This window comes from Etheostoma spectabile, chromosome 18 (assembly GCF_008692095.1).
Source record: "Etheostoma spectabile isolate EspeVRDwgs_2016 chromosome 18, UIUC_Espe_1.0, whole genome shotgun sequence".
Classification (NCBI taxonomy): Eukaryota; Metazoa; Chordata; class Actinopteri; order Perciformes; family Percidae; genus Etheostoma; species Etheostoma spectabile.
The window spans coordinates 9296828-9316278 of record NC_045750.1 but is presented as its reverse complement, the minus strand read 5'-3'; the positions used below and the strand labels follow the sequence as shown (position 1 = coordinate 9316278).

Sequence of the window (19451 nt, the reverse complement as noted above, 5' to 3'; positions counted from 1 at the left end):
TTCCCCTAACTGCCCTCAGTGTCATATATTACATCTTTCCCAGCACTTGTTTTACTTGATGACATCACAAATTGGAGTTTTAGTACTAACAAAAAACTCACTAATATCGTTGGACTGTCATAGACCATAGGAATAACATGTACGAATTTGGAAAATGGGCGTAATTCCCCATTAAAAAAATAATCTCCTTACTTTGCTGATACAGCCAAATTAGTTTTTTTGTGTACTGCCCTTTGAGCACCACAAACAAGCAATCAAAGTTAGTCATTCAAGATATATGGGCTATTATATGACATCAAACTGATTACAAATGTTTTTGGAGATGGAGCTAAATGATAGACATTAATATTTTTATTTTTCCATTAAAAAAACCTTAGGAACATGTCCCGAGAAAAAATAAAAAATAAATATATATATATAAAAACAAAAGCTGAAGAGGTAATGTAACCTGCTGTAATCACGTACAACATCCCCACCCTGTGCTGACAGACAAGTCTAAGTTTGTGAAGCATTTTGACCTTTGGCCTGCCACAAGGACTGCTCAGACTTTGGAACCAGGGCAACACATTTGCAAGTCCTGGTGATCACAAACTATACGCTATACAGAGAAAACTATAAAAGCCGAGGGCCGAGAGTATAAGAACTGGGCTTCACAGAAAGAGAAGAACTCTTCTCACCTCAAGGCATTCAGGAGCTTTACTTATCCCATCATGGGGGGTACCAAGCTCTGCCTATTGCTGCTGCTGGGCACATACACACTAGCCCGTAAGTATTGTGTATTTCTTTTGAAGCTAATAACATTTAAGTATAAAGTTACACAATTTTATGATTGACTAATATGATAAATATGCATTGTCCTCATAAATACATCAATATTTCTAAATTTGAGAGAAAAGGGATGGTGGATGTTTATTGCTTTGTATTTTTTTTTAAACTGATAATTTTCTTTTAAGATTTTGCTGTTTATGTATGTGGCATATTTGATTGTTGCTTGTTTGGTACTTGAGCATTCATTGTGTCATACTGTTTGTGTTAGCTGTGATGCTATAAAACCTATAAAACATTTTAAATGAGCTAAAAAAAAATGCTTAGGCACTGATGGTTTAATTATACTTATAAATACTGATTTTTATTTAATTAAGTGTGTTAATTAAATGTTATAGCAGCTTGTGGCTTTTTCAAAATGTCAAGCAAACAGTTGTTTATCCTTTACAGAGCAAGATGTGGGAAGTGTTGAGGAACAATCCCCCGTTTGCTTGTGTGAGTTGCTTTATCAATCTTAACATTGTTTTCTTATATTATTATGAGTTTATATTATTATGTGTTTAAAGTTGATAGCACACCTTTGAATGCTTGCTAATGAGCCTACCTGTCAATCATTGATCATGTTTTCTTAGTATTTGAGTACGTAAAGATGTATAAAGTCTGAACATTTCTTATATAAGTTGTAAAGTTGTTGTACTAAACATTAACATTACAGAGCTCTAAATCATGTTATAAATGTTTTTTAGTGGCCAAAAGATTCAAGAACTTCCGGCGGTTTGTGTATGACTATGAAGCTGAGACATTTAACGGCGTGACTGGAGCAACCGACAAGAAGAGTGGACCCAAAGTCTCTTGCAAAGTATGTTACACAACCTGGATTGTTTCTTCAAGCACAACATGCGTGTAACCCTGAATAGAATAGAAAACAAACAGTAGAACTAAAAAAAAACTGTTTACTCTGCTGCACAGGTTGAGGTTGAAGTGCCCCAGACCTGTAGCTTCATCATCCGCACAACAGAGTGCTCTCTTAGCGAGATCTCTGGTGTGGACACAGAAGGAAACCCAGTGTATCATCCTGCTGACGAAGCGCAGGCTTTTAAAGCTGCCATGGCCAAGTAAGTTGTGTAACACAGCAAAGATTTGATATGCAGCTTTATTATTTAGTCCTTTTGAGGACTATATGATTAGAAAAGTGGCTAAAATTGAGGAAAAGGAAGGTATGTTGTAAATAATGATATGTACGTCAACAGGAACCCCTTGAAGATCACAGTTGAAGGACAAACTGATGTCAGACTCTACCCCGAGGATCATGAGCCTGTCAACATCCTGAACATCAAGAGAGGAATCGTCTCTGCTCTCATCGTGCCAGTAATGGAAGAGGAGAAGAACAACAAAATGGTAGCTCCCCTCACTGTTTTATGGTCTTTTTTTTTTTGTCTTGTCAATATTTAATGCACTTGCCAATCAATTTAGGCCAGAGTCACCATGTAGATCTTGATTCTGATCATGGTGTACAATCATGCAAAGATAAAAAAAAAAAAAAAAAAAAAAAAAATTGCACAATGAGTAGATAAGCTGTACCAGTTACAGGTGATAAATACACTCCTGTAACATGATGTTCGCAAAATGACATTCTTCAACTGCAGGTCAAAGTCCCAGATAAGTTTATCTCACTAATGGCATCACCAGCTCTCATAATGGGGGGTCATTCAGAAGAATTGATAATGAGATTTATGGAGGTTGCTTAAGGACAAAAAGCACATTAACCATGTTTAGCAACTTTTTTATTGTTTACAACATCCTTGGTATTGATGATGCCTCTCAACATTTTCAGTCCACCGTGCACGGAGTGTGCCCCACTGACTTCAACGTCAACGCCAGAGAGGACATCGCCACCGATGTGACTGTCAGCAGGGATCTTTCCAAATGTGACTCTTTCTTTGCCCGCAGGCAGGTCACTAGTCCTTTGGCACTCATCACTGGCATGGTAAGAGATTAAGCAACTACCTTGCACTTTCACCATGATAAACTAAAGTCAATAGTTAAGAATACTATACTATCAATTAAAAAGAAGCTGTATTTCCACAGTATAAATCTACTGATGGATTTCCCTTTAGAAAGAGAAAAAAAAAAACGAACAGAAAAAACACCCATGTGAAACAGAAAATTAAAACATCAAATCCCTTTCTGCTTAACAAAACGTTTATGTTGTGTTTTTCCTTTTAGAACTACCCTCTGTCCAAGATGATTAGCAGCACCCAGACTTGCAACTACAAGTTTGACAACCAAAAGAAGCACATGACAAGTGGAACCTGCAAAGAGAAACACATCTTCCTGCCCCTCTCCCACCAGTAAGTTTTAGAACAATAAAGAATCCACTAAATAATAGAAGAGTGATCTATTTTTGGTGTACATTGTGCCATTTTTTCCAATTCTCAAGGGCAAAAACTGTGAAAAATGTGATTTGTAGATTTTTTTCATTATTTGTGCCCAGTTTAGGGAATTTCTTGACATATACGCATATGCCTCAGAAAAATACTACTTTTTAGAGATGTAATTATTCCCTGTTACAATTAATATGTGAAATTGTCTCATCTCTTCTGCAAACAGGAACGAATATGGAATTTCTACTCTGGTGAAGCAGACTGTGACTTTGAGAGAGACCGCCAAGATCAATGACAGAATCTTTGACCGCAGTGAGTGTTTCAGTTTTTAAATTTGTGTGTTAAATGTGCCAAATTTGCTGCATTTTCTCACTGTTTGTGATATTTTTTTTCAGATGAGAACAACCTCAAGTCCTTGGCCATGGATGTTGCTGACGAAAAGTCCCCTGTGCAGACCAAGGATGCTACCATTGCCACCATGCAGCAGCTGAACACCCTGTCACAGACCACTCAGGGCGAGGAGCGTGCCAGCCTCTTTCACAAACTGGTGTCTGAGCTGCGTGGCCTGAAGGTTGATGTCCTGGGATCTGCTACTGTTGAGATGATGGACATGTCCCAGTCCCTGACATGGCAAGCTCTGGCTCAGTGCGGCACCCCAGAGTGCACCAGCGCAATGCTGAAGATTCTCAGGACCTTTGACGATGCTAATCTGGAGGTAGATGCTGCTGTCTACGCCCTGGGACTGCTGCCTAACCCCTCCCGCCTCATGGTAAAGGATATGCTGGCAATGGCTCAGTACAAGCAGAGCAAACCCATCATGTATGCCCTGAGCAATGCAGTCAGGAAGTAAGTAAACCTACAAATCATCTTCTTTTAATCTAAAGAACATTTTCCGCAATACTGTAGGAGTGAGTGGTGGTTTCTGCTGTAAATTCATTATTAATGTCTCACTTTGTCATTAGACTGTATCAGGCTGAGGGTGTCACCCCCGAGATCACTGCTGTCTCTGAGTACATGACTTCCATCCTGGGTGCAGATTGTGCTGGGGAGAAAGATCTGACCTTCCTGACATTGAGGGTAGGTAACCAGCTGTGAAAATAGACACCTTGTAAACATTTTACTTTTTATGGCAACTTCCACTTTGATATTTTTTTCCAACTGTTACTACTATTCCATCCAGGTTGTAGGTAACATGGGAGATGCAATGGAGGCTGCTGACGCTGCAATAAAGACCACCCTGGTGAAGTGCATGAGACAGCCTGCAACCACACTGTCTGTGCAGCTGGCTGCCATCCAGGCTTTCAGACGCATGTCTGCGACAGATGAGGTAACTAACATCCCCCTCCACAAATTAACTTTATCCTAGATTCCCAGTTTTATATTGTGGAGATTCCACAATAACAAAGATTATGTTACTTTTGTTCTTCTATCCAGGTTCGAGCTAACCTCCAGAGAGTGTGCCAATACCCCAAGGGTGCTGTGCAGAAGCGCCTGGCAGCTTACCTGATTCTGATGAGAAATCCCCTGGACAGTGACATTGAGATGGTGAAAAAGTTGCTTAAGCAGGAGCAGAACGTGCAGATCAAGGCCTTTGTGACCTCCCACGTCTACAATATAATTTCCTCCACTGATTCAGAGACCCAGAAGTAAGATTGGAGTGCATTTCAACCATCGCAATAATAACACAATTTATGCTTTATTTCATCGAAATACCTTGCTGATTTAACCACCCACCTTTTTATATTCAGCTAATTTGTTTTTACATTTTCTTATTACCCCAGGCTCGGTCAGAGGATAAGTGCTGCCCTGCAGGACACTGACGTCAGTGTTGCCACACACAGCGACTACACCGAGAAGTCCCGCAACTACAAGCTTGGCATGGCACATGAGAGCATGCAGGGTGCCATTCAGGGCAACATTGTCTTTGATCCCAGTAGCCAGTTGCCTAGGGAGATGATGCTGGAAACTACCCTAAAAGCTTTTGGTTTTAACATGGATCTTTGGGAGGTATGTACTAAAGTATACGTACTTAACTATACATTCTATATTCAGTAATTTGATGCTGTTTCAAATTGTAGTTTTTTACTTACTGTAAACACTAGCAGCAGTAAACATCATTCACATGTGTCTTATATGTCTCCAATATGTCTTCTTCTTAATATTATTTGCTATGTTGGACTTTTTCGGTTAATTTGGCCAGCCGTACCCGTCTGCCCTTGAAATTAAGACTTATTTGCATTTGTAAGATAATTGCTCAAATTCATGCTTGTACATACTAAACCCACACTGTTTTTTAATCTAATTTTTTTTTTCTGATAGATTGGCATGGAAGGAAGGGGCTTCGAGCCAACCATTGATGCTTTGTTTGGAAAAACCGGGTTCTTCCCTGACACTTTGTGCAAGACTCTGTACTGGACATTAGACAAAATACCACCAAAGATGAAAGAAGAACTGGAGAAATTGGTTTCTCCCCTGGACACAGAAGGACAAAAGGTATATCTTGTGCGTTATTATTTCTGTTAAACACTAAGTATGTTATGTTAATCATTTCTACCGATACCACCAAAACTAATACAACTTTTTCCTAAGGTTCCCGAAAATCTTGTACGAGAAATTGTTCGCAACTTCAACAAGCTGGTAAAGGATCTGCAGAGTCAAGATTCCCCAGAGGCCACGGCCTACCTGAAGATCATGGGAGCTGAGCTTGGCTACATCAAGGGAAACGAACTGAAGTCCCTTGTTGATAACGCAAAGATGTATGCAGAATTTTTCATGAGGACTATTCCAACCCAGGTACTCTTCTGAACTCCTGTTATCTATTTAGTATAATGCCTGTTTTTTCTGTACTATAGTGAGTGAGAATTCAAAAGTGACCATTGATTTTTTTTTTTTATCAGGTTGTGGCTAAACTGTTGTCCAGGACTGACAATGAAATCTTTGCCCATTACATCTTCATGGACAACAAATTCATCATGCCAACAGCATCTGGCTTGCCTCTGACATTTGCTCTGTCTGGCACCTTCACTCCTGGAGCAAAGGGAGGCCTTCGCATTACTCCAAACATGGTAGATTTTCCGTCTTTTGTCCTCAACTTACCCTAAATGCTCTATCCGAAATGTAATTCATAGTTTTATTATTATGCTGTTGCTATTTCATTGATGTACTTAGTATAATAGACTGTCATAGTAGTACTATATTAGAAGTGACATTTTGTTTCTTGACTTTGCAACTAATTTAATCTCATGTGATTCTCTTTGTGCACAGAATGAGCTGCTGTTCGCACCCTCTATTGGAGTTGAGTTTGTGACTCAGATGGGAGTCCATGTCCCTGAATTTGTTGAGTCCGCTGTTGAGATGCACACCAACCTGTACCATGAGAGTACGCTCAATGCCAAGATCACCATGGAACAGAACCAGGTCAAGCTGTCCATCCCCACCCCACAGGGCACCACAAAGCTCTTGAGCATCAGGTAAAAAACATTATTCATAAATTGTTTTTGGTAAATTATATACATTTTAGTGTGCTTTAGTAGTAGATGAAAATCTTTATTACAGCATGTGTAACAAAGTTATCAGAAGATGGAAACTGATGTTGCTGTTTTTTCTTTGAAATAGCAATAAAGTGCTGATTGTGGGTGCTGGTCAGGCTGCTGTGATCCCACACACAGAAGGTGACACAGACTGCAGAACGCTCTTCTCTGGAGTCAGATACTGCACCAAAACACTCCGTGCAAGCACTGGTGATAAGACTACTGTTCCTTACTTCCCCCTGAATGGAGAGTCTAAGTAAGTTTTTCTTTGAAGAATCTGTAATTATTTTGTTCATTTTAATATCACTGAGTGCAACATGCTGAATGATTAGCATTCTTTCAGTCACAAGGTAATTTAATGGTGTCTCGCCTCTGTAATGTGACATATTTCCATTGTGTGCATGTACTGGTGTGCTATTCAGTAAGGACCTAAACACTGTTTAGTAGAATTAGTCAAAGTGTGAAACACAAATACTTAAAACATTATTGGTTTTGTGTTTTTACAATATCATAAAAGATTTGAGAGAGTTCAACTTTGCTATTTTCCCCCTAGGTTCAACTTGGACATTGCGCCTTCTACAGAAGTCTCTGAGTACACAGCCACCATTGCCTACAAACTTCTCAGCGAAGGAAAGGACGGCCGCCAGAAGATTGATTCATTGCAGTTGGCCCTGAGAGCTGAGGGTATGAACGTCTTATTTGGATAAAAAAAAAAACATTTGTAATGATTGAAGTCTCTCTGTGCCACAACCACCTTTTTCATATACAGAGTTACATACATGAGTAAGCAAGTTATACTTTCTCTAACTTTAGGTGCTCAGCCCACCGAGGCTACAGCCACCATGAAGTACAACAGGAACAGGAATGTCTTTACCACACAAATCCAGGTACCTGACTTTGATGTTGAGGCCGGCATTAAGGTTGGTTTGACCGACAGCAGTGCCAAAGGCAAATCAATTATCCTTGAGATCTCCAACAAGAACGTGCCCCAGCTCTCTCTGATTGGCAATGCCAAGTGAGTCAACAAAAAAACACACTGTCAATAAATAATATATCTGACTTAGAGCTACGTATGTACTGTAACATGCCCCATATTCACATATACACAACAGCTTAAAAAATTATATACAGACGTTGACTTGATCATGTTTTTTTTTATTAATCACAGGCTTCAAGCCATGACTAATGGCATGATGCAGGTTCAGCTGTTGGTCCCCTCACTCAAGACTGATGCAGCCATCACTGCTACAATGAACAATGCTGATGGACTCACCTTGGAGATTAAAAGTGATGTCAAGCTCCCAGAGACCTCCTCCATTCAGGCAATTACATTCAAATATGGTATGTGTGTTTAAGAATACATTGCTAATGGACTTCAAAGATTGATGATTTCAAGCATTTGTCTAAATCACTGTCTCAAATGTAAAAGTAAAATGCAAAATGCTTTGAATCTAAGGGGAAGACCAGGCTGAGGTTCATCTGATGTCCAACATGAATGCTGATACTAAGATCCTGGTGCCTTACACTGAAGCCCTACAGGCCTGGCTCAAGCAGTTTGCGGAGGATATCGTGGACCAGCAGGTTGTCAAGACTGACATGAAACTGCGTCATATCTTCAACAAGGCAGTTGAGGTTAAAATCATATAATCATTACAACTATTTTAACAGACCTTGACTTAGTTACAGTTCCTCTGTCTGGACTAAAGCGTGACAAATGTGGTCATTTCTTCATCAGGCCAGTGATATCTGGATGGACAAGATCTCAGCTGATATTCCCTATGTTGAGACTTTGAGGAGTGGAATTGCAAGTGTTGAAATGCCCTCTATGCCTGAAAACCTATTCATGAACTTGTAAGTTTACCCCATATCTAAAAAATAATAATTATGTTTCACAACATGTATTGACCAGTTGGAGGTCTGCTTTAAAGTATATAATAATACATTTTCTGCTTTTATCCTTTCACCAGTGATAGCACATTTAGGTACCAGTTCAATAAGGACCGTTTGGCCATCACTGTCCCTGTGCCTCTTGGAGGCAAATCATCTAAGGAGCTAATGATATCTTCATTCAACACCCCACACATCTCAATGCCTCAGCTGGGCATGGAGTTTGCCTCAAAGGAGATCCAAATTGATTTCATCATCCCTTCTGAATATGATCTCACTCTGCCTCTGATTGGAATGGTGGAAGCATCTGCCAAGGTGAACAGCAACTATTACAACTGGGAGGCAACTGTGTCCGCTGGTAACAACACTGCAGAGTCTCCTAGCTACTTGGCCAAGTTCAACGTCATGGCTGACAGCCCAATTAAACTTCTGTCCTTTTCAACTGAGGGTAATTTAATCTTTATTCTTGTTTTTAATTGGAAGAAATATACTGTACATTTGTTATATATCTCTAGAGAAACTACATAAAGTTGATACTGATTAATATTTTACTTTTTTGTCTGCTTTAAAGGAGCTACAAAAATCACTGACACACCAGAGAAGACTATGAAACTGAACATTGATGGTTCCCTGGACCACATGCTCTTTAACACAGGTTTTAATGTGCTGGAAACCATTGCTGTCACAGACAAAGTAATGTCAACAGGAAGTTACAACATCCATGCCAGAGCCCCTGTTGGTCTGGAGACTTCTCTGACAATTACCACCCAGGTCACCCTAGATTCAAACATGCTCTCTGGAGATATCAACACAGACGGAAGTGTGTCGGTTGGACCCATGACTGCTAGCACTACTTATCTACACACCTTCTCTATTGAGCCAGCAAAGAAAGAAGCTAAACTGGAGAGTACATTGAGGGTTAACTCTGAAATCCTTAAGGTTTCAAACAAGATCACGGCATCATATGCAAAGGAAGAACTTTTGATTGAGTCAAACACAAACATCAACACTGACCCCATCAAGCACACCACCAAAATAAACTTTAGCTACAAAGATGTCAAGCTTAATGTCCAGTCTGACTCTGTGACCAAGGCTAATGTGAGAATGATTCGTAGCCAGATGGAGTTTTCTGCCTCTGAAGGACAGGCCAGCCTCAGGATAGAGAATCAAGCTGATGACACAGTGAACCGTGCCTACTCTTTGCTCACTGGGTCAATGAACCCTTCCGGCTTGGAGATAAATGCTGATGCCTCCTTGAATGTCTTCTCAAGCCTTGCCTCTCACAAGGCAACCTTAGCCCTGACCATGAATGGCCTGACTACTAGCTGTACAACAACTGCTCAACACAGCCCAATGACCTTCGAGAATGTTTTCCACGGTGGAGTTGACAACTCTGGTGCGACCATGTCTCTCACAACTAAGGCAGGCATTAAAGAGAACAAGGCTGAGCTCAATGTTGATGGGAAGATTGCAAGCACAGAAGTGTATCTCAATGGCATCCTTGAGGGCAACCTCTTTGACATCAACACCAGAAACAGAGTGAACCTCAGACTGAATGAAGATGGCTTGATCCTCTCCAACAACATAGTTGGATCTCTCAAGGAGATGAGAACTGAAAACACCCACTCACTGTCTCTTACGTTGAGGTCTTTCACCCTTAACTCCAAGACTGACAATTTCCTTGACGAAAGGAACTCCTACATGCATGACATCACTGTTAACATGGAGCGTTTTATTGCCTCGGTTATTGTGAAAAATGACCTGAAGATCATGGAGATTAACTTTGTGAATGATGCCCACTTCAAGGTAGAGCCCTACAATATGGAGCTGACTGGAACAATGATGGGAGTCTTCTCAGAAGAAGAGCTAAAACACACGTATGAAGTCAAGTTTGTTGACATGGTCCTCTCTGCAAAGTGCAATACCAATGGTAAACTCCTGGGATCTCAAATGACACATACCACTGATATGGAGGTAGCTGGTCTGACCATGAAATTCAACAATGTGGCTAACTTCAATTCACCTGTTCTTCGTATGGACAGTACAGTCAAAACTGTTGCTGCACCCTTCACTCTGAACATTGATGCCATTTTCAACTCCAATGGTGGAGTGTATCTGTATGGTGAGCACAGTGGTGAACTATACAGCAAATTCCTCCTGAAGGCAGAACCCCTTCTATTCACACAGTCTTTTGAGTACAGAGCCTCAACCACCCATCAACTGAAAACTACTATCATCACTAATATGGACAACAAGTTCAACAGCATGCTGAGCCTCCAAGAGCAAAGTGTCACACTGAAGATGGCATCCACAGTAAACGAGCACACTTTTGATCAAGAAATGAGTGCCTTTAACAATGCAGAGAGAATGGGTATTGAAATGTCAGGAGCTGTTTCAACTGCCCTCTTCAGTGATGCCAATCAAGATTACGCCATCTCTGGATTTGTGAAATATGACAAGAACAGTGAAAGCCACTTCATCCAGATCCCATTCATTGAGCATCTGCCTGCAGTTATTGAAAACGCAAAGATCAAAATGATGAGAATGATGGACCACAGCATTGAGATGCTGAGAGACTTCAACACTGAGTATGAGATCAGTGCCAAGATTCAGAACAAAGTGGCCGAACTGAAAGAGGTCATTGACAACTTTGACTTCACACTCTTTGTCCAAGACTTGAGAAAGTTTCTTAACTCAATAGAAAATGCCATGACCAACTTGACAGCCAAGTTTCCAACTGACAAAGTCATGAATGTGCTAAAATCAACGAAGGATGCTATCGTGGCTTGGATCAGGAAGCATAACATTGCTAACAACTTTGATGTAATTTATGCCAAAATAGAAGAGATCCTCTCCAGCTATGAGGTTGAGAAGATGATTGGAGCCATCATGGATGAGGTTGTTAAAATTATGAAGCAGTATCAGGTGAGAGAAAAGATGCAGTCTGCAATTGCTGCTCTCAAGTCAGTTGACATCCAGCCTTTGCTCAGAAGAGTTATGGCACCTGTTCAGGAGCTTGTGAATGAACTGTATTCCTTTAACTTTAAACAGCTGATTGATGACATGAGTGACTATTTCATCAGGATGGTCCAAAAACTCAAAAATATTGATTATGACACATTCACTATGGAGTTGAAAAATAAAGTTGCAGATATAACCATGATTCCGTGTTTTGGGAAACTCTACGGAGAGTTCAGAGTCACCTCCCCTCATTTGAAACTCAGGACCACTGCTGACCTTGAAAACACCACCACTACATCAGTCACACCAGAGTTCAAAATCAACCTAAACTCACAGACTACATCTACTTTGAAATACCTTAACCTCAATGTGGATGCCAGTGCCCATTTTGCTGCACCCAAGATGAGTCGCCTGTCCATCTCTGAGAATGTTAAAGTTGACCAGTCATGTTTCACACTTGACCACAAGGGAACAATGACTCTATATGGGCTGTCCGCTCAAGCTTCCTCTGAAACTACTGCAAATGCCAACACTGAGCTCTATGTTGCCGAGCTTGTCAACAATGCAGTATTTGCCTTTGAAAATGGAATTTCTGCCACTGTGGAGACTGGCTACAAACATGACCTCAACATGCCATTCCTCAACATCTTCACTGAAGCATCAATGAATCAAAAGAATTTCCTCCAGATTGAGGCTGGTACTGCCCGTTTTACCATTAACAATCTGGCCAATAACAAATATGCAGTGCAGGACCTCTCAGATGAGTTAACCCACAAGAGTGACATGGAGCTGGTCATGGATCTCCACACAGCCAAAGTAACTTTCACTGGAGCAACAGGCAGCAACCACCTCAAATCAAATCAAACTGTGGATGCCGAAATCTGCATTTTCCGCCACATAATTATTAATGCAAAGTTTGAGACAGAAACACCTTTCATGAAGAGCAGCATTGCAAATGTCAAATTCCAGGCTAATGCTGGAGACATGAAAATTGATTTCACTGCTTCTCATAGTGCTGAGCTAGCTGGACAGGTTGAGGGAACTCTCTCAAACTCTGCGCTTGCTTTGGTCACACCTACTGAGCTTATGTTTGACACCAAGAACAAGGGGAATGCCAAGGTTACCCTTCCATTTAAGCTGTCTGGAAAGATGGATTTCCAGAATGACATCTCTTTGACCCTGAACTCTGAAGTGCAGCAGGCTAGCTGGACAGGTCGGGCTAGATTTAACCAGCACAAATACAGCCATTACTTCACCGTGGATAATGGTGACAGAGAAATTAACATATTTTCCCAGATCAACGGAGTGGCAAATCTGGATGTGCTCAAGGAGCCTATCACCATTTCTGAAATAACTGTGCCATTTGTTGGTATGTGGAGAGGAGTGAAAGACTACTCTTTGTGGGAAGACACTGGCTTGAGCTACTTCCTGACAACAACTCAGCAAACATTTGACATGAACTCCAAGCTGAAGTACATGAAGAGCCCTGAGATGATCACCTTTGACATTAATGTGGATCCAGTGATCAATTACATTAACAACAATGTTGAGACTCTGCACAAGAAAGTGCTCATCGGCAAGGATAAGACTGCTGCCATTCTGGCTACATCTTATGACCAAGCAAAGGAAAAGTATGAAAAGTATAGCATTGGGTTTCCCAAAACAGTTACAGTCCCTGCCTACAAAGTTCCAGTGATGAATGTTGAGATTTCCACATTCACCATTCCCCTGCCCGACGTTAGTTTCATCACAATGCCTACTCTGCATGTTCCATCTGCCCTCAGTAAGCTGACCCTTCCAAAAATCACTCTGCCCAAAATTCAGAGAATCAGGATCCCAGTAATGGGGGATATGACCTATGAGTTCTCCATGCAAACCGCAATGGTCACGTTCAAAACTGATGCCAGCATCCTTAACCAGGACAGCATTCTCCTCACACTCGATGCTTCCTCAACCTCTGAATTTGAGGTTCTGAACGGAAAGATTGAGGGCAAAACCAATGTGAACACAGTTGGCGGATTTAAAATGGCTTCTGTCCTGTCTGTAAAACATTCTATGTTTGATGGAAACCATGACAGCACCATCACCTTAAGCTATGAAAATGTGGATACCACCATCACCAATTCAGCAAAGGTCAGTCTACCTGTCCTGAATTTGGAAATCTATCAGGAGATTACTGGAAATCCAGAGGAAGGCCTTGTCTTCTCTATGTCCAATCCATCTGCAGGACTCATTGCACTTCAAATGCAGACTAACCGCCCAGCACAAGTGAAAGCTAGACTCTATGGTCGCTACCCGGTAAGAATACTTTTGCTCGCTTTTTTTGCCTACTAATACCCTTTGAATATGATTTCAATGAATAGTATTTTAATATTTTAATAACATTTGTTTCATTTTTAATTTTCCCCACAGTCTGAGCCAACAACCGACATTGATATCTTGGGTCTGAAGATGTCTGTGATCAACTCTAAGAAGCTGAACCTTCAGACAACCTGGAACATGGAGATGCCATATGAGATGATGCTTGGCCTGAAGAAACAGGTGCCCACTGTCATAGAAATGGTGTCTGATCCTGCTGTCAGGACATATAACACACTCTACAGATTTGCTAGAAGCCTCTCTTTTGAGCAGGCAATTGAGCAGGGTAAAATGGTGTTCAGGTGGGGTTTTGACAACATTGTAGCAGTAATTCATACGATTGAGACAACTGTCCCAGAGAAGACCATTTTTATCCTAAGAGTGTACCAAAAAAGAGTTGAAATTGTCCTTAAATTCCTGAAAGAAACCAAGTTCCAGATCCCTGGGTATGAACAGAGGCTGTCTGGACTTGAGGTCTACCAGAAGTGTAGTGCTTTTGTTGCGGACGTATCTGAGGAGGCTGTTCAAAAGGTTCCAGAGTACTTTGCCTCCATGTTTAGAGCAGTCCTTGATTATTTCCAAGCCATTGAATTCACCCTTCCTGGCTCTAACCACGTTGTCAGAGGAAGAGAAATTCTTGATGACTTGTTTGTAGCTTTGATGAAAATTCAGGACCAATTGATTGCCACTATTAGGAAACTGGGGGAAATCCAGCTGGAAGATATCCTGAACAAATTCTCTGCATTTTTGCAGTTTACCGCTGAACAAAGTGAGAAGTTTTTCCAAACTCTTAAATCTGAGAATGTAATGAAGCTCTCTACTTTTGTGAGTGATGTATGCAATGATGCCATCAACTCTCGTGTCCTAGCTGATGTTACCAGGCAGGTTGAAGAGGTCCAGAAAATTGTTGTAGAATATCTAAACGCTGTGAGAGCTAAAATCCAGATTATTTTGGCTGACATGTCTTTTGAACAGCTTCAAGCTGACATCCAGTCTTGGATTGATTTATTGGTAAAACGTATAAATGCTTTCCACAACAATATCATTAAGACACTTAAGGAGAAAAGCAAAAATGTTGAACCCTTTGTGAGAGTAGGTGACCGACAGATGGAGATTGACATTCCTTTACCATTTGCTGCCAAATTCAACTAACTGACAGTGGCTGATATACTACAGTGTTTAAATTGATTGTATATGTAACCATGATGCTTGTCTCTCTACTCTGTTATTCAAATATTAATTTTGTTTGTTATTTCACAATAGACTCCCAGTTGTTCAGGTCCTACCGTGCCACCATTATGTCTTGTACTATTTAAAATAAAACGTGGCCTTCAATAAAGACAGTTTGTACAGCATACTGTACTTCTTTGTGCATTTATTGTATATAATTTGACATAAATGTCTAAAAATGCTAACACCTTGGCAGGCTTAAACAAGTAGGAGTGAAAGCAAAGGTAGTGTTATATGGTTTTCACACACTGGTACATTTTTCTTCACATTTGATTATTCCTCCCAATAAACATGTTGGTATTTTCATGACATGTAGCACTTCAGTTTGAGTCAAAGTTGCTACCCTCAAACTTAAAAATAAATAGTTCTTCAATATTTAAAAGTGAACAACTAAATACTGAACACAGACACCAAAAGCTCACTATATACGGCTGTCATGTGCCCATTTGTATCCTAGGGGTCTAAATTTAGCTGACACAAATAGCCTCTAAGACAAAAAAAAGTCTCTTATCATAAAGCAAACAGAATAAGTGAGTCAGTTTGGCAGTTTGACAGTTAACAATAATAATAAAAAAACAAAGCCCTAAGATGGTCTCACCCTTTGAAATACATTAATTATTTTATCCAATGATGTCTATGTGTAATAATCATACAGTATGCAGTAGTATTCAGATCCTTCACTTGGGCAAAAGTAGTGATACAACACTAAACCAATACAGAATTGTAATTGCTTTCAAAATTTTACTTATGGAAAAGTATTATGAGCTAAATGTGTGTAAAATATCAAAAGCAAAATAACACATGTTGGTAAATGATGCAGTATTTAATGTAGTTTGCTGGGGTGGAGCTGTTCTGATATACTTCACAAGCTAAGTAATTAATTCTATGCATCATAAGTTTTGAGCTTAAATGTTTTGTTATCAAAATAATAATCAGCCAAGTGTCTACCAACTATAGCTTTTAGATCCATTGTGTGGGGTAAAAAGTACAACATTTAGTATAAAATAGCATGAAGTATAAGTACCTATAAACTGTACTTCCCCACTGATCATAAAACATATATTTACGTTATGGGGAATGTATCCTACCAAAAACATAAAAAAGCACAAATGCAATGGATGATGTAATTCACAAAATATAACAAGTTCATATTATTGTCAATAAGTATATTGGAACTAACTCCAGCTGCAACCGGACATTAAGCATTTGTTTTTAATGTGAGCAAATGAGGCAAAATAATTGAAAAGTAGAGATGGTGACACAAATTGATTTTTTTATTGGCTTTTCCTAAACAGTACCACTTGTCCCCTTACATTCTGGATTGTTTTTCCAAATTTCATTGTTCCATTCAAATGTAATTATGTTATTGCATTACTGTGGTCATAGTTTGACACACTCTTACAAACATGTTTGGCACATTTTCATCATTTTTCTTCTCCAACAAGAAAATTAAAGAAAAACATGCTCTGCTTTGTCTGATCACTGAATAATAACCTAACATCATTGGAAATGAGGCACATGAGGGGGGCCAGTGTGGGAAAATTAACCAGTCCAGCACAATGCATTCCTGTCCTGTAAGTCAGAAAAAAGCCCAGCAACAGAAGCCAGGGAGGAATGTGACTTTTACATCACTGTGACTCTGGCTGGATTTATAAAAGATACTCTTTTTAAACTCAGATTCATCTTCACTATGGTTGCTATTGTTTACTGAACCATAGAAAAATTACATGTTTAAAGCAAAGATAATAAAGTGCATAGTAAATCCACCAGGGTTTTACCCTGAAATCCCAGTGTTGCAACACTGTCTGTAATTGATAACCATAGCTGTCATTTGAACAATAACTCCCACCATCTGTAAGCGAAACTAAACACAACATTTCTAGTGAGATCAGACATGAGCTAAATGACAAATAAACTCAAAAACACTGATTTATGTTGCTGACTTTTAAGCTCCAAATAAATGTGAGGTACATGCAGTCATAAAGGAAGACATTAAGATGTTTTTGTTCCTAATTCAGTTGTAGTGCTGTAAACAAACTTTAACATCTACTAAACACTTAATTTTTTGCCTAGTGTAACTATTATAAGACTGTGGTTTTAATAATGTACAATTCCATCACATTTTACTTTTCACACTATCCCATAATGCCATGAGTGTGTGTTTCTTGCTCATTGAGCTCTGACATAGCCTGCCCTTCTTTTGATGACATTTTCTAAAAAAAAAAAAAAAAAAAAACGTGTTTCACTGAGTGAAGCACTCACATGCTAAACAATCTCAAATGCTCAATCTTCTCTTGGCAATGCCACCGCCATAACTGGAAATGAAGCTGTAGCTTAATGACAAATGTCAAACAGGTCTTGGAAGTGTTGAGACAGCTGAGATATGCCAGCCTACAGGTGAGACAGGACCTAGATTTCAGAGTTCAGAAACATGGTGGGATACTGTTTTACCTCCTTTGACTGGTTGAACAGCCCACCCCCTTTCTTTGCTGGCTGTCCTAAGTACAAGCTACATTCAATCATTGAATGTAGCCGCTACAATGTGTTTGTGTGACTTTTTCTTTCATTGATTTATAATCCATCAATGTCCTCCCAAATTGAGTCATTGTAGCCACCAGGAAAACCAAAATAGACTATAGAATATAGTTACATTGTTAGCCCTTTTCAAGGCTTGTGTTTAGTCTCTTGGATCTTCGATTAGGCCTTTTACATAAAAAAAAAACTATTAAACTACGCATTTATTATTGTGAAGTCGAAAATATACTTTTTTGGTTGAGGCTCCAACTAACAAACCTGAGACAACTGATTATTTCTTTATTTATTTACCGTAAACATAAGCTGTCTTCATTGAAAATGGCGTAAAACATCAGAAGAAACAGGCTACGCTACCGAACACCATGGGCATCCTTGCACTGACTCGAACTTCTATCAAAGCTTTCTGTGAATTGTAGTGCGGATGCTGTGCAATTTCACAAACTAAATACAGTCATTGTATTGTAAATACAAAGTGGACATAAATAACGAGTGCAATTTTTGTACTGCTTCGCTTATTGTAACTTTGGCAGTAAGGCTATGCCTATATGCAAACACGTCGAAACACAAAAAAGTGAGCACTTTAAACCTTGGCTCGAAAGCGGGCCTTTGGAAAGGACATGTCCACGTTGGAAAACTAGGGAATAAGGCGTTCACTTCCAGATTTGTTTTTTGTCTCCACCGGCCAGACTGGGATCATGTGACGCACAAAAAACATGCAGTAACCAGTGCATTTCACACACTTTCTCTCTCTCTCTCACACACACACATCAGATGATCAACGAATGTGTTCAAAATAACTTGTTTGCAGTCATTTGTTTCAGTATAACCAAGGTTGTCTGAATACAAGGGCGTATTCAAGCCATGGTCCTTGCCCGTAGGCCTGCATGTTCAGACACAGATCCCAGCGGCGGAAGCGTATCTGCGCGTCAAGGTTCTCCAGATAGCGTCGATTCACATCAAAACACAGCATTTAAGACAACTTTCTGATGGTGTTTTCCGTTTTTGTAAGGCTGCCCGTGTTGCAGTTTCGAATACCTCCCAGATCCCTTCCTTGGTTTTGGCAGAGCACTCCAAATAGGCATATGCACCAATGCGCATGGCCATGGCCCGGCCATCCTCTGTTTTCACGGGCTCCAGCTTCAACCGGGACAGCTCGTTCTTTACGTTTTCATCATTGCGCAGATCTTTCTTGTTGGCCACTAATATAATAGGTACATTCGGACAAAAGTGTTTGACTTCAGGGACCCATTTTTCAGGGATGTTTTCCAACGAGTCCGGGCTGTCCACGGAGAAGCACATCAGAATGACATCGGTGTCCGGATAGGAGAGGGGGCGCAGCCGGTCGTAGTCCTCCTGCCCGGCTGTGTCCCACAAAGCTAGCTGGACTTGCTTGTTTTCCACCTCTATGTCCGCAACATATGTCTCAAATACAGTCGGAACATACACCTCAGGAAATTCGTCTTTGCTGAATACAATCAGTAGACATGTTTTCCCACCTGCCCCGTCCCCCACCACGACAAGTTTCTTCCGAATGTCTGCCATTCCTGCCTTTTCCTACCTCTCGCTTAAAAGTGACATCAAGAATAAAGATGTTCCCGGTGTAGCCTACTCCCTATACCTCTGTTTTGGTAGGCTGCTCTAAATAAAACTTGTCCAGTATGCCGCTCCCGTCTACCAACACCAGAGCATTTTTCAAGAACCACTGCAATCCCTTTATAAAGGATAGGGTGGTTTCCTAAATATAGCAACCCAATCGGAAATAGGGAGGTGCGAACACAGTTTGTAAAAGAAGAGGTGATTG

At 40.2% G+C, this 19451-nt stretch overlaps 2 protein-coding genes across 2 annotated transcripts; one reads left to right on the top strand and one right to left on the bottom strand.

Annotated features, from left to right (window-relative positions):
* The first annotated feature begins 710 nt into the window (after positions 1–710).
* Positions 711–15247, top strand: LOC116706415 (apolipoprotein B-100). The gene is made up of 26 exons (XM_032543233.1): positions 711–765; positions 1216–1260; positions 1512–1624; positions 1735–1880; positions 2016–2163; positions 2600–2752; positions 2992–3116; positions 3376–3461; positions 3545–3995; positions 4112–4226; positions 4330–4476; positions 4584–4795; positions 4931–5156; positions 5469–5642; positions 5739–5942; positions 6047–6214; positions 6414–6619; positions 6765–6935; positions 7233–7363; positions 7493–7694; positions 7848–8020; positions 8136–8311; positions 8415–8530; positions 8647–9014; positions 9138–13825; positions 13940–15247. The coding sequence occupies exons 1-26, from the start codon at positions 711–713 to the stop codon at positions 15035–15037; spliced, it is 9897 nt and encodes a 3298-aa protein (XP_032399124.1). The 3' UTR covers positions 15038–15247.
* A 1121-nt stretch (positions 15248–16368) lies between these two features.
* LOC116706418 (rho-related GTP-binding protein RhoB-like) lies at positions 16369–19368 on the bottom strand. Its single transcript, XM_032543251.1, has one exon. The coding sequence runs from the start codon at positions 19190–19192 to the stop codon at positions 18602–18604; it is 591 nt and encodes a 196-aa protein (XP_032399142.1). The 5' UTR covers positions 19193–19368; the 3' UTR covers positions 16369–18601.
* Positions 19369–19451: the final 83 nt, after the last annotated feature.

Bases quoted from the DNA above. Each gene is read 5' to 3' on its own strand.
- LOC116706415 (XM_032543233.1), top strand. From the start codon at position 711: ATGGGGGGTACCAAGCTCTGCCTATTGCTGCTGCTGGGCACATACACA. The intron at 1,625-1,734 runs GTATGTTACACA...TCTGCTGCACAG, and splicing joins GACCCAAAGTCTCTTGCAAA to GTTGAGGTTGAAGTGCCCCA. The intron at 8,021-8,135 runs GTATGTGTGTTT...TTTGAATCTAAG, and splicing joins GGCAATTACATTCAAATATG to GGGAAGACCAGGCTGAGGTT.
- LOC116706418 (XM_032543251.1), bottom strand. From the start codon at position 19,192: ATGGCAGACATTCGGAAGAAACTTGTCGTGGTGGGGGACGGGGCAGGT.